The sequence below is a fragment of the Chiloscyllium plagiosum genome, unplaced genomic scaffold (genome assembly GCF_037043375.1).
Source record: "Chiloscyllium plagiosum isolate Xiang-an unplaced genomic scaffold, Cpla_swu_hap1 HiC_scaffold_35, whole genome shotgun sequence".
Lineage (NCBI taxonomy): Eukaryota > Metazoa > Chordata > Chondrichthyes > Orectolobiformes > Hemiscylliidae > Chiloscyllium > Chiloscyllium plagiosum.
Genome location: NW_028270173.1, coordinates 46,775,377 through 46,786,767, shown reverse-complemented (window position 1 = coordinate 46,786,767; position 11,391 = coordinate 46,775,377). Strand labels below are relative to the sequence as shown.

The 11,391-nt window shown below is 49.2% G+C and overlaps 1 protein-coding gene across 3 annotated transcripts in view; it reads left to right on the top strand.

Moving 5' to 3' along the window:
* The first annotated feature begins 266 nt into the window (after nucleotides 1-266).
* The window catches only part of LOC122545406 (class I histocompatibility antigen, F10 alpha chain-like), a 68,618-nt gene continuing 57,493 nt past the window's right edge, over nucleotides 267-11,391 (top strand). For all 3 annotated transcript variants that reach the window (XM_087979557.1, XM_087979556.1, XM_087979555.1), the window contains exon 1: nucleotides 267-444. In XM_087979557.1, coding sequence (XP_087835683.1) covers nucleotides 303-444 — 142 coding nt within the window. In that variant the 5' untranslated portion in view covers nucleotides 267-302. The remainder of the gene's footprint in view (nucleotides 445-11,391) is intronic.

Below are 11,391 nucleotides of genomic sequence, written 5' to 3'. Positions count from 1 at the left end.
CTACCCCTCAGCAACACGGAGGGTGGAAAATGAGAAAATGTGGCTTGGTAGCATCCTCTGTTCGGTCAAATACTCCTTGAAGAGACAGGAGATGTTTAGCACTGCCTGAAGGGGACAGTATCGATGTGTGTAGTTGCTACTGACTGTAACCTGACTGAGAGACATCTTCCCAGAAACTGTTGACGAGTGACTGCTTATCTCTTTAATTGGATGTTCCTCTGAGACTAACCAGATCTCTGCTTCTGCAATCAGGAAATGATCGAGGAGCAACATGAAATGCTGCATCGCGAAAGTTGTCTTTGATGATTTCCGGTTTATTAACAGCTGTTGAGCTATTTCTCCTCGGAGTAATCAATTCCCTGTTTAGGAAACAGGGTCACTATATTCCCAGAATGTTGCTGATCCTTCTGTCCATCTCCCTGTGTTTTTCCCGGGTCTCTCTCGGTAAGTACAGAATTCAGCTTTCCATTCTCTCTCTCTCTCTCTCTCTCTGTGTCTGGGGTGAATGTGAATCTCTTGGTGGGAGTTTGAAATGGGAGATGTTTGATCAGCCGCCTGTTACACAGCCAGCCTGATCTTTCAGACCACCAGGAGGCTGGAAGAACACAGCAAGCCAGGCAGCATCAGGAGGGACACAAGTGGACGTTTCGGGTGTAATCTCTCTTCAGGAATGGAGATAGAGATGGGAGGAGCTGCAGTTACAGGAGGGAGGGTTATGGGTGGGGAGAGGGGCAGAATGGTGAGGTGAATACAGGTGGTGGGTATGACCTGGTTGGTCGATGGGAGGGATGAATCTGGTTCGTAACTGGAAGGAAGGCTGAGGTTGTTGAGTCCTCCTTGGCTGTGGGCTGCCCCAATGGAAGTGTCGTTCCTCCAGTTTGTGGTCTGATTCACTGTGGCAATGGAGGAGGCCAAGGGTAGACATGTTGGAGAGGGAGTGGGAGGGGGAACTGAAATGGGCAGTGACTGGGAGGTCAGTTCGGCCTTTACAGGCCTGGCTGAGATGCTCCACCACCAAGAATATCTTCCCCTCCCCACCCCTCTCTGTCTTCCGTAAGGACCATTCCCTCTGTCACTCTTTGGTTTGTGTAACTTCTCTCCCCACCAACTCCCTAACCTCACCGCCCCATACCTTCCCCTGCAATCGTACAAGATGCAAAACCTGCCAGTACACTACTTCTCTCACCTCCATCCAGTCCTTCGGGGTGAGACAGAGATTCACCTACCTCTCCTCCAACCGAGTTTACTGTAAGGAGTGCTCCTGCTGTGATCTTCTATACATTGGCAAGACCAAACGTAAACTAACAGCACAATTCACCGAGCATCTCAGCTGGGCCCATAAGGACCAGCCTGACCTCCAGGTCATTGCCCATTTCAATTCCCCTTCCCACTCCCTGTCCGACATGTGCATCCAGAGGGAAAAATGGTGGCCTGGAGTTCTGACGCTGTGAGGTACGAGGCCAAGAAAGAGAAGAGGAGGAAAGAAAGGCTAAAGGTGAGAAAAAGGAAAATGAACAGATGAAGCTCTGGCTGAGGTATCCTACTCTGCCACCATCTTGTTTAGAATGTTGTGGATGTAGTGCCAATCAAGCAGCTGCTTTGGATGGGGTTATGGACCAGACCAAATCCCCCCAAAATATTTTAAGAAGGTATCCTAGACCCCAGCCTTTTCTTATTTTAAATGGAAATATAACATGTTGTGTTCCAGATTAAACTTGATTGATCAATCTACTCAATGTTAAGCAAAAGGCTTTGGTTAAAATATGACAAAAGAAAGATGAATTTTGAGTAACAACTCTATTGGAAAACTTCACAGAATAATAGATACACTATCTATTACTAATTAACTGTTCCAATGTAGTAGCATCCCATACACACACCCCTTGGCAAAAAGGCAAATTATCTGTCTCCCAGGTAACTCAGCAGCAGAGAGAAACCCCAGCTTTCAGCTGAAACTGAGAGACAGAAAAGATATCTGCTACTTCTTCAAAACTCCAGCAGCCTCTGTCAAATCTAAAAGCTAAAAATAACTAGCAATTTTGGTCTGTGACAGCTAGCCACACCCAGCCAGGCTGCTTCTATTGTTCCAACTTTTAAAAAACCCAAGGCCCCCCAAGTTGTATAGTTTATGGATCTTCACTAGCCAGCTTGGTACCTGTGCCCTAAAGCCTCTCTTTAAAAAAAAAGCAAAATAACCTCTTAAAGCCACAATGTCATCATAATGGTGTCAAGCTTCTTGAGTGTTCTTGGAACTGGACTCATCCAAACAAGTGGGGAGTATTCCATCATACTCATGGCTTGTGTCTTGTAGATGATGGACAGGCTTAGGGGAGTCAGGTGGTGAGTTACTCACCAAAGTATACCTTGCCTCTGACCTGAACTTGTAGCCACTGTGTTTATATGGCTGTGGTCAATGGTAAGCCCCACGATGTTGATGTGGATGATTCAGGTGAGGGTAACACCATTGAATCTCAAAGGATCGTGTTTAGATTTGTATCTTATTGGAGATGGCATTTGTGTGGTGTGACTGTTACTTGCCACTTGTCAGCTCAAGCCTGGATATTGTCTAAATCTTGTGGCACTTGAACACTGACTGATGAACAAAAGCGTAATCAGCTGCGAACATCCCACTTCTGACCTTATGATGGAGGGAAGGCCATTGATGAAGCAGCTGAAGATGGTTGCCCCTGGGACACAACCCTGAGGAACTCCTGCAGAGATGTCCTGGATTTGAGATGACTGACCATCAACAACCATATCAATATTCCTGTGTGCCAGGTCTGACCCAAACCACTGATACACATTGATTCCAGTTTTGCTAGGGCTCCTTGATCCCACACTTGGTTTAGTGCAGCCTTGAGTTCAAGGGCTGTCACTCTCACCTTCCCTCTGGAATTCAGCTCTTTAGTCCATGTTTGATCCAAGGCTGTAATGAGGTCAGGAGCTGAGTGACCCTGGCAGAGCCCAAACTGGGTGTCACTGAGCAGGTTATTGCTGAGTAGGTCCTGCTTGATAGCACTGTTAATGACCCCTTCCATCACTTTACTGATGATCGAGAGGAGGCTGATGGAACGGTTATTGGCCAGGTTGGATTTTTGTTCACTCTGATTTTTGGGTGTCGGACATACCTGGGCAGTTTTTCACATTGTCGATAGGTGCCTGTATTGTTGCTGTACTGGAACAATTTGGCTAGGGGAGCACACGTCTCCAGTACTATTGCTGGCATGTTGTCATAGCCTTTGCAGTATCCAGTGCCTCCAACCATTTCTTATTATCGCATGAAGTAAATCAAACTGGTTGAAGTCTGCGATGCTGGGGACGACTGGAGGTGGCGAGATGGAACAGCCACTTGGTATTTATTGCTGAAGATTGCTGTGAGAGCTTCAGCCTTACCTTTCGCACTGATCTTCTGGGCTCTTCCATCATTGAGGATGGGGCTATTTGTGCAGCGTCCTCCTCCGGTGAGTTGTTTAATTGTCCACCATCATTCACAACTGGATGTGGTATGAATGCATTATGGCTGTTGATTGTGGGTCACTTAGCTCTGCTGATCACTTGCTGCTCATGCTATTTGGCGCAAGGAGACCTGTTTGGTAACTCCACTATAATTGGCATGCAAGGAGACCTGTTTGGTAGCTTCACCAGGTTGACACCTTTATTTTTAGAAATGTCTGGTGCTGTTCCTGGCATACCCTCCTGCACTCTCCATTGAACTAGGGTTGATGCCCTAACTTAATGGTGGTGTGACAGACCAAAGAGGCTGCAAATTCTGAGTAGGTGTGGAATACGATTCTGCTGCTGTTGATGGCTCACAGTGTCTCCAGGATGCCCAGTTTGAACTCTGTCCCATTTAGCGTGGGGATATTGCCACACAACATGATGGAGGTTATTCTCAACATGAAGTCTCCACAAAGACTGTGCAGTGGTCACTCTTACCAATACTGTCAAGGACAGATACATATATGGCTGGCAGATCAGTAAGGATGAGGTCAAGTATGTTTTTCCCTCTTGTTGGTTTCCTCATCACCTGCCTAATAGCTATCTCCTTTGGGACCTGAACCAGCTCAATCAGTGGTGCTGCTGCCAAGCCACACTTGGAGGTGGACATTGAAATCCCCCGCCCAGAGGAAATTATGTACCCTTGCCACCTTCAGTACTTCCTCCAAGTATTGTTCAACGTGGAATGGGGTTCTCAGACGAGCTGAGTTTCTGGGTTAACAGACTAGCAATATTACCACTTGCATCGCCTTCCCTTCGATGTTCACTAGGTGTGCCCCAGGTCACTATTCCAGGCTGCTGACAGGCTATGTTCCAGTTAGTAATAGACCCGGTGTGTCCCAGGTTACTGTTCCAGGTTAGTAATAGAGTCATAGAGTCATAGAGATGGGTAGCATGGAAACAGACCCTTCGGTCCAACCTGTCCATGCCGACCAGATATCCCAACCCAATCTAGTCCCACCTGCCAGCACCTGGCCCATATCCCTCCAAACCCTTTGCATTCATATATCCATCCAAATGCCTCTTAAATGTTGCAATTGTACAAGCCTCCACCACATCCTCTGGCAGCTCATTCCATACACGTACCACCCTCTGCGTGAAAAGGTTGCCCCTTAGGACTCTTTTATGTCTTTCCCCTCTCACCCCAAACCTATGCCCTCTAGTTCTGCACTCCCAAACCCCAGGGAAAAGACTTTTCCTATTTACCCTATCCATGCCCCTCATAATTTTGTAAACCTCTATAAGGTCACCCCTCAGCCTCCAACGCTCCAGGGAAAACAGCCCCAGCCTGTTCAGCCTCTCCCTGTAGCTCAGATCCTCCAACCCTGGGCAACAACCTTGTAAATCTTTTCTGAACCCTTTCAAGTTTCACAACAGTTTTCCAATAGGAAGGAAACCAGAATTGCATGCAATATTCCAACAGTGGCCTAACCAATGTCATGTACAGCCACAACATGACCACCCAACTCCTGTACTCAATACTCTGACCAATAAAGGAAAGCATACCAAACCTGTTCCAGGTCAGTGATATACCCGGTGTGTTCCAGGTTACTGTTCCAGGTCAGTGATATACCCGGTGTGTCCCAGGTTACTGTTCCAGGTCAGTGATATAATCGGTGTGTCCCAGGTTACTGTTCTAGGTCCGTGATATACCCGGTGTGTCCCAGGTTACTGTTCCAGGTCAGTGATGTACTCGGTGTGTCCCAGGTTCCTGTTCCAGGTCAGTGACATACGCGGTGTGCCCCAGGTTACTGTTCCAGGTCAGGGATACACTCGGTGTGTCCCAGGTTACTGTTCTAGGTCAGTGACATACTCAGTGTGTCCCAGGTTACTGTTCCAGGTCAGTGATATACTCGGTGTGTTCCAGGTTACTGTTCCAGGTCAGTGATATACCCGGTGTGTCCCAGGTTACTGTTCTAGGTCAGTGACATATTCGGTGTGTCCCAGGTTACTGTTCCAGGTCACGGATATACTCGGTGTGTCCCAGGTTACTGTTCCAGGTCAGTGATATACTCGGTGTGTCCCAGGTTACTGTTCCAGGTCAGTGACATACTCGGTGTGTCCCGGGTTACTGTTCCAGGTCAGTGATATACCCGGTGTGTCCCAGGTTACTGTTCCAGGTCAGTGACATACTCGGTGTGTCCCGGGTTACTGTTCCAGGTCAGTGATATACCCGGTGTGTCCCAGTTTACTGTTCTAGGTCAGTGATATAGACGGTGTGTCCCAGGTTACTGTTCCAGGTCAGTGATATACTCGGAGTGTCCCAGGCTCCTGTTCTAGGTTGGTGACATACTCGGTGTGTTCCAGGTTACTGTTCCAGGTCAGTGATATACCCGGTGTGTCCCAGGTTCTTTTTCCAGGTCAGTGATATAATCGGTGTGTCCCAGGTTACTGTTCCAGGTCAGTGATATACCCGGTGTGTCCCAGGTCAGTGATGTACTCGGTGTGTCCCAGGTTACAATTCTAGGTCAGTGACATACTCGGTGTGTCCCAGGTTCCTGTTCCAGGTCAGTGATATACTCGGTGTGTCCCAGGTTACTATTCTAGGTAAGTGATATACCCGGTGTGTCCGAGGTTCCTTTTCCAGGTCAGTGATATAATCGGTGTGTCCCAGGTTACTGTTCCAGGTCAGTGACATACTCGGTGTGTCCCAGGTTCCTGTTCCAGGTCAGTGACATACTCGGTGTGTCCCAGGTTACTGTTCCAGGTCAGTGATATACTCGGTGTGTCCCAGGTTACTGTTCCAGGTCAGTGACATACTCGGTGTGTCCCAGGTGACTGTTCCAGGTCAGTGATATACCCGGTGTGTCCCAGGTTACTGTTCCAGGTCAGTGATATACTCGGTGTGTACAGGTTACTGTTCCAGGTCAGTGATATACTCGGTGTGTCCCAGGTTACGGTTCTAGGATAGAGACATACTTGGTGTGTCCCAGGTTACTGTTCCAGGTCAGTGATATACTCGGTGTGTTCCAGGTTACCGTTCCAGGTCAGTGACATACTCGGTGTGTCCCAGGTTACTGTTCCAGGTCAGTGATAAACTCGGTGTGTCCCAGGTTACTGTTCCAGGTCAGTGACATACTCGGTGTGTTCCAGGTTACTGATCCAGGTTGGTGACATACCCGGTGTATCCCAGGTCACTGGTCCAGGTCAGTGATACACTCGGTATGTCCCAGGTTACTGTTCCAGGTCAGTGACATACTCGGTGTGTCCCAGGTTACTGTTCCAGGTCAGTGATATGCCCGGTGTGTTCCAGGTTACTGTTCCAGGTCAGTGACATACTCGGTGTGTCCCAGGTTACTGTTCCAATTCAGTGATATAGCCGGTGTGTCCCAGGTTACTGTTCCAGGTCAGTGACATACTCGTTGTGTCCCAGATTACTGTTCCAGGACAGTGATATACCCAGTGTGTCCCAGTTGACTGTTCTAGGTCAGTGATATAGACGGTGTGTCCCAGGTTACTGTTCCAGGTCAGTGATATACTCGGAGTGTCCCAGGCTCCTGTTCTAGGTGGGTGACATACCCGGTGTATCCCAGGTCACTGGTCCAGGTCATTGATACACTTGGTGTGTCCCAGGTTACTGTTCCAGGTCAGAGACATACTCGGTGTGTCCCAGGTTACTGTTCCAGGTCAGTGATATGCCCGGTGTGTTCCAGGTTACTGTTCCAGGTCAGTGACATACTCGGTGTGTCCCAGGTTACTGTTCCAGGTCAGTGATAAACTCGGTGTGTCCCAGGTTACTGTTCCAGGTCAGTGACATACTTGGAGTGTCCCGGGTTACTGTTCCAGGTCAGTGATATACTCGGTGTGTCCCAGGTTACTGTTCCAGGTCAGTGATATACTCGGTGTGTCCCAGGTTACTGTTCCAGGTCAGTGACATACTCGGTGTGTCCCAGGTTACTGTTCCAGGTCAGTGACATACTCGTTGTGTCCCAGAATACTGTTCCAGGACAGTGATATACCCAGTGTGTCCCAGTTGACTGTTCTAGTTCAGTGATATAGACGGTGTGTCCCAGGTTACTGTTCCAGGTCAGTGATATACTCGGAGTGTCCCAGGCTCCTGTTCTAGGTTGTTGACATACTCGGTGTGTCCCAGTTTACTGTTCTAGGTCAGTGATATAGACGGTGTGTCCCAGGTTACTGTTCCAGGTCAGTGATATACTCGGAGTGTCCCAGGCTCCTGTTCTAGGTTGTTGACATACTCGGTGTGTCCCAGGTTACTGTTCCAGGTCAGTGATAAACTCGGTGTGTCCCAGGTTACTGTTCCAGGTCAGTGACATACTCGGTGTGTTCCAGGTTACTGATCCAGGTTGGTAACATACCCGGTGTATCCCAGGTCACTGGTCCAGGTCAGTGATACACTCGGTGTGTCCCAGGTTACTGTTCCAGGTCAGTGACATACTCGGTGTGTCCCAGGTTACTGTTCCAGGTCAGTGATATGCCCGGTGTGTTCCAGGTTACTGTTCCAGGTCAGTGACATACTCGGTGTGTCCCAGGTTACTGTTCCAGGTCAGTGATAAACTCGGTGTGTCCCAGGTTACTGTTCCAGGTCAGTGACATACTCGGTTTGTCCCAGGTTACTGTTCCAGGTCAGTGACATACTCGGTGTGTCCCAGGTTACTGTTCCAGGTCAGTGATATACCCGGTGTGTCCCAGGTTATGTTCCAATTCAGTGATATAGCCGGTGTGTCCCAGGTTACTGTTCCAGGTCAGTGACATACTCGTTGTGTCCCAGATTACTGTTCCAGGACAGTGATATACCCAGTGTGTCCCAGTTTACTGTTCTAGGTCAGTGATATAGACGGTGTGTCCCAGGTTTCTGTTCCAGGTCAGTGATATACTCGGAGTGTCCCAGGCTCCTGTTCTAGGTTGGTGACATACTCGGTGTGTTCCAGGTTACTGTTCCAGGTCAGTGATATACCCGGTGTGTCCCAGGTTCCTTTTCCAGGTCAGTGATATAATCGGTGTGTCCCAGGTGACTGTTCCAGGTCAGTGATATACCCGGTGTGTCCCAGGTCAGTGATGTGCTCGGTGTGTCCCAGGTTACTATTCTAGGTCAGTGACATACTCGGTGTGTCCCAGGTTCCTGTTCCAGGTCAGTGATATACTCGGTGTGTCCCAGGTTACTATTCTATGTCAGTGATATACACGGTGTGTCCCAGGTTCCTTTTCCAGGTCAGTGATATAATCGGTGTGTCCCAGGTTACTGTTCCAGGTCAGTGACATACTCGGTGTGTCCCAGGTTCCTGTTCCAGGTCAGTGACATACTCGGTGTGTCCCAGGTTACTGTTCCAGGTCAGTGATATACTCGGTGTGTCCCAGGTTACTGTTCCAGGTCAGTGACATACTCGGTGTGTCCCAGGTTACTGTTCCAGGTCAGTGATATACCCGGTGTGTCCCAGGTTACTGTTCCAGGTCAGTGATATACTCGGTGTGTACAGGTTACTGTTCCAGGTCAGTGATATACTCGGTGTGTCCCAGGTTACGGTTCTAGGACAGAGACATACTTGGTGTGTCCCAGGTTACTGGTCCAGGTCAGTGACATACTCGGTGTGTCCCAGGTTACTGTTCCAGGTCAGTGATAAACTCGGTGTGTCCCAGGTTACTGTTCCAGGTCAGTGACATACTCGGTGTGTTCCAGGTTACTGATCCAGGTTGGTGACATACCCGGTGTATCCCAGGTCACTGGTCCAGGTCAGTGATACACTCGGTGTGTCCCAGGTTACAGTTCCAGGTCAATGATATAATCGGTGTGTCCCAGGTTACTGTTCCAGGTCAGTGATATACCCGGTGTGTCCCAGGTCAGTGATGTGCTCGGTGTGTCCCAGGTTACTATTCTAGGTCAGTGACATACTCGGTGTGTCCCAGGTTCCTGTTCCAGGTCAGTGATATACTCGGTGTGTCCCAGGTTACTATTCTATGTCAGTGATATACACGGTGTGTCCCAGGTTCCTTTTCCAGGTCAGTGATATAATCGGTGTGTCCCAGGTTACTGTTCCAGGTCAGTGACATACTCGGTGTGTCCCAGGTTCCTGTTCCAGGTCAGTGACATACTCGGTGTGTCCCAGGTTACTGTTCCAGGTCAGTGATATACTCGGTGTGTCCCAGGTTACTGTTCCAGGTCAGTGACATACTCGGTGTGTCCCAGGTTACTGTTCCAGGTCAGTGATATACCCGGTGTGTCCCAGGTTACTGTTCCAGGTCAGTGATATACTCGGTGTGTACAGGTTACTGTTCCAGGTCAGTGATATACTCGGTGTGTCCCAGGTTACGGTTCTAGGACAGAGACATACTTGGTGTGTCCCAGGTTACTGGTCCAGGTCAGTGACATACTCGGTGTGTCCCAGGTTACTGTTCCAGGTCAGTGATAAACTCGGTGTGTCCCAGGTTACTGTTCCAGGTCAGTGACATACTCGGTGTGTTCCAGGTTACTGATCCAGGTTGGTGACATACCCGGTGTATCCCAGGTCACTGGTCCAGGTCAGTGATACACTCGGTGTGTCCCAGGTTACAGTTCCAGGTCAGTGACATACTCGGTGTGTCGCAGGTTACTGTTCCAGGTCAGTGATAAACTCGGTGTGTCCCAGGTTACTGTTCCAGGTCAGTGATATAGCCGGTGTGTCCCAGGTTACTGTTCCAGGTCAGTGATATACTCGGTGTGTCCCTGTTTACTGTTCTAGGTCAGTGATATACTCGGTGTGTCCCAGGTTACTGTTCCAGGTCAGTGACATACTCGGTGTGTCCCGGGTTACTGTTCCAGGTCAGTAATATACTCGGTGTGTCCCAGGTTACTGTTCCAGGTCAGTGATATACTCGGTGTGTCCCGGGTTACTGTTCCAATTCAGTGATATACTCGGTGTGTCCCAGTTTACTGTTCTAGGTCAGTGATATAGACGGTGTGTCCCAGGTTACTATTCCAGGTCAGTGATATACTCGGAGTGTCCCAGGCTCCTGTTCTAGGTTGGTGACATACTCGGTGTGTTCCAGGTTACTGTTCCAGGTCAGTGATATACCCGGTGTGTCCCAGGTTCCTTTTCCAGGTCAGTGATATAATCGGTGTGTCCCAGGTTACTGTTCCAGGTCAGTGATATACCCGGTGTGTCCGAGGTCAGTGATGTACTCGGTATGTCCCAGGTTACTACTCTAGGTCAGTGACATACTCGGTGTGTCCCAGGTTCCTGTTCCAGGTCAGTGATATACTCGGTGTGTCCCAGGTTACTGTTCTAGGTCAGTGACATACTCGGTGTGTCCTAGGTTCCTGTTCCAGGTCAGTGACATACTCGGTGTGTCCAAGGCTACTGTTCCAGGTCAGTGATATACTCGGTGTGTTCCAGGTTACTGTTCCAGGTCAGTGACATACTCGGTGTGTCCCACGTTACTGTTCCAGGTCAGTGATATACCCGGTGTGTCCCAGGTTACTGTTCCAGGTCAGTGATATACTCGGTGTGTCCCAGGTTACGGTTCTAGGACAGTGACATACCCGGTGTATCCCAGGTCACTGGTCCAGGTCAGTGATATACCCGGTGTGTTCCAGGTTACCGTTCCAGGTCAGTGACATAATCGGTGTGTCCCAGGTTACTGTTCCAGGTCAGTGATAAACTCGGTGTGTCCCAGGTTACTGTTCCAGGACAGTGACATACTTGGTGTGTCCCGGGTTACTGTTCCAGGTCAGTGACATACTCGGTGTGTCCCGGGTTACTGTTCCAGGTCAGTGATATACCCGGTGTGTCCCAGGTTACAGTTCCAAGTCAGTGATAGAGCCGGTGTGTCCCAGGTTACTGTTCCAGGTCAGTGACATACTCGTTGTGTCCCAGGTTACTGTTCCAGGTCAGTGATATAGACGGTGTGTCCCAGGTTACTGTTCCAGGTCAGTGATATACTCGGAGTGTCCCAGGC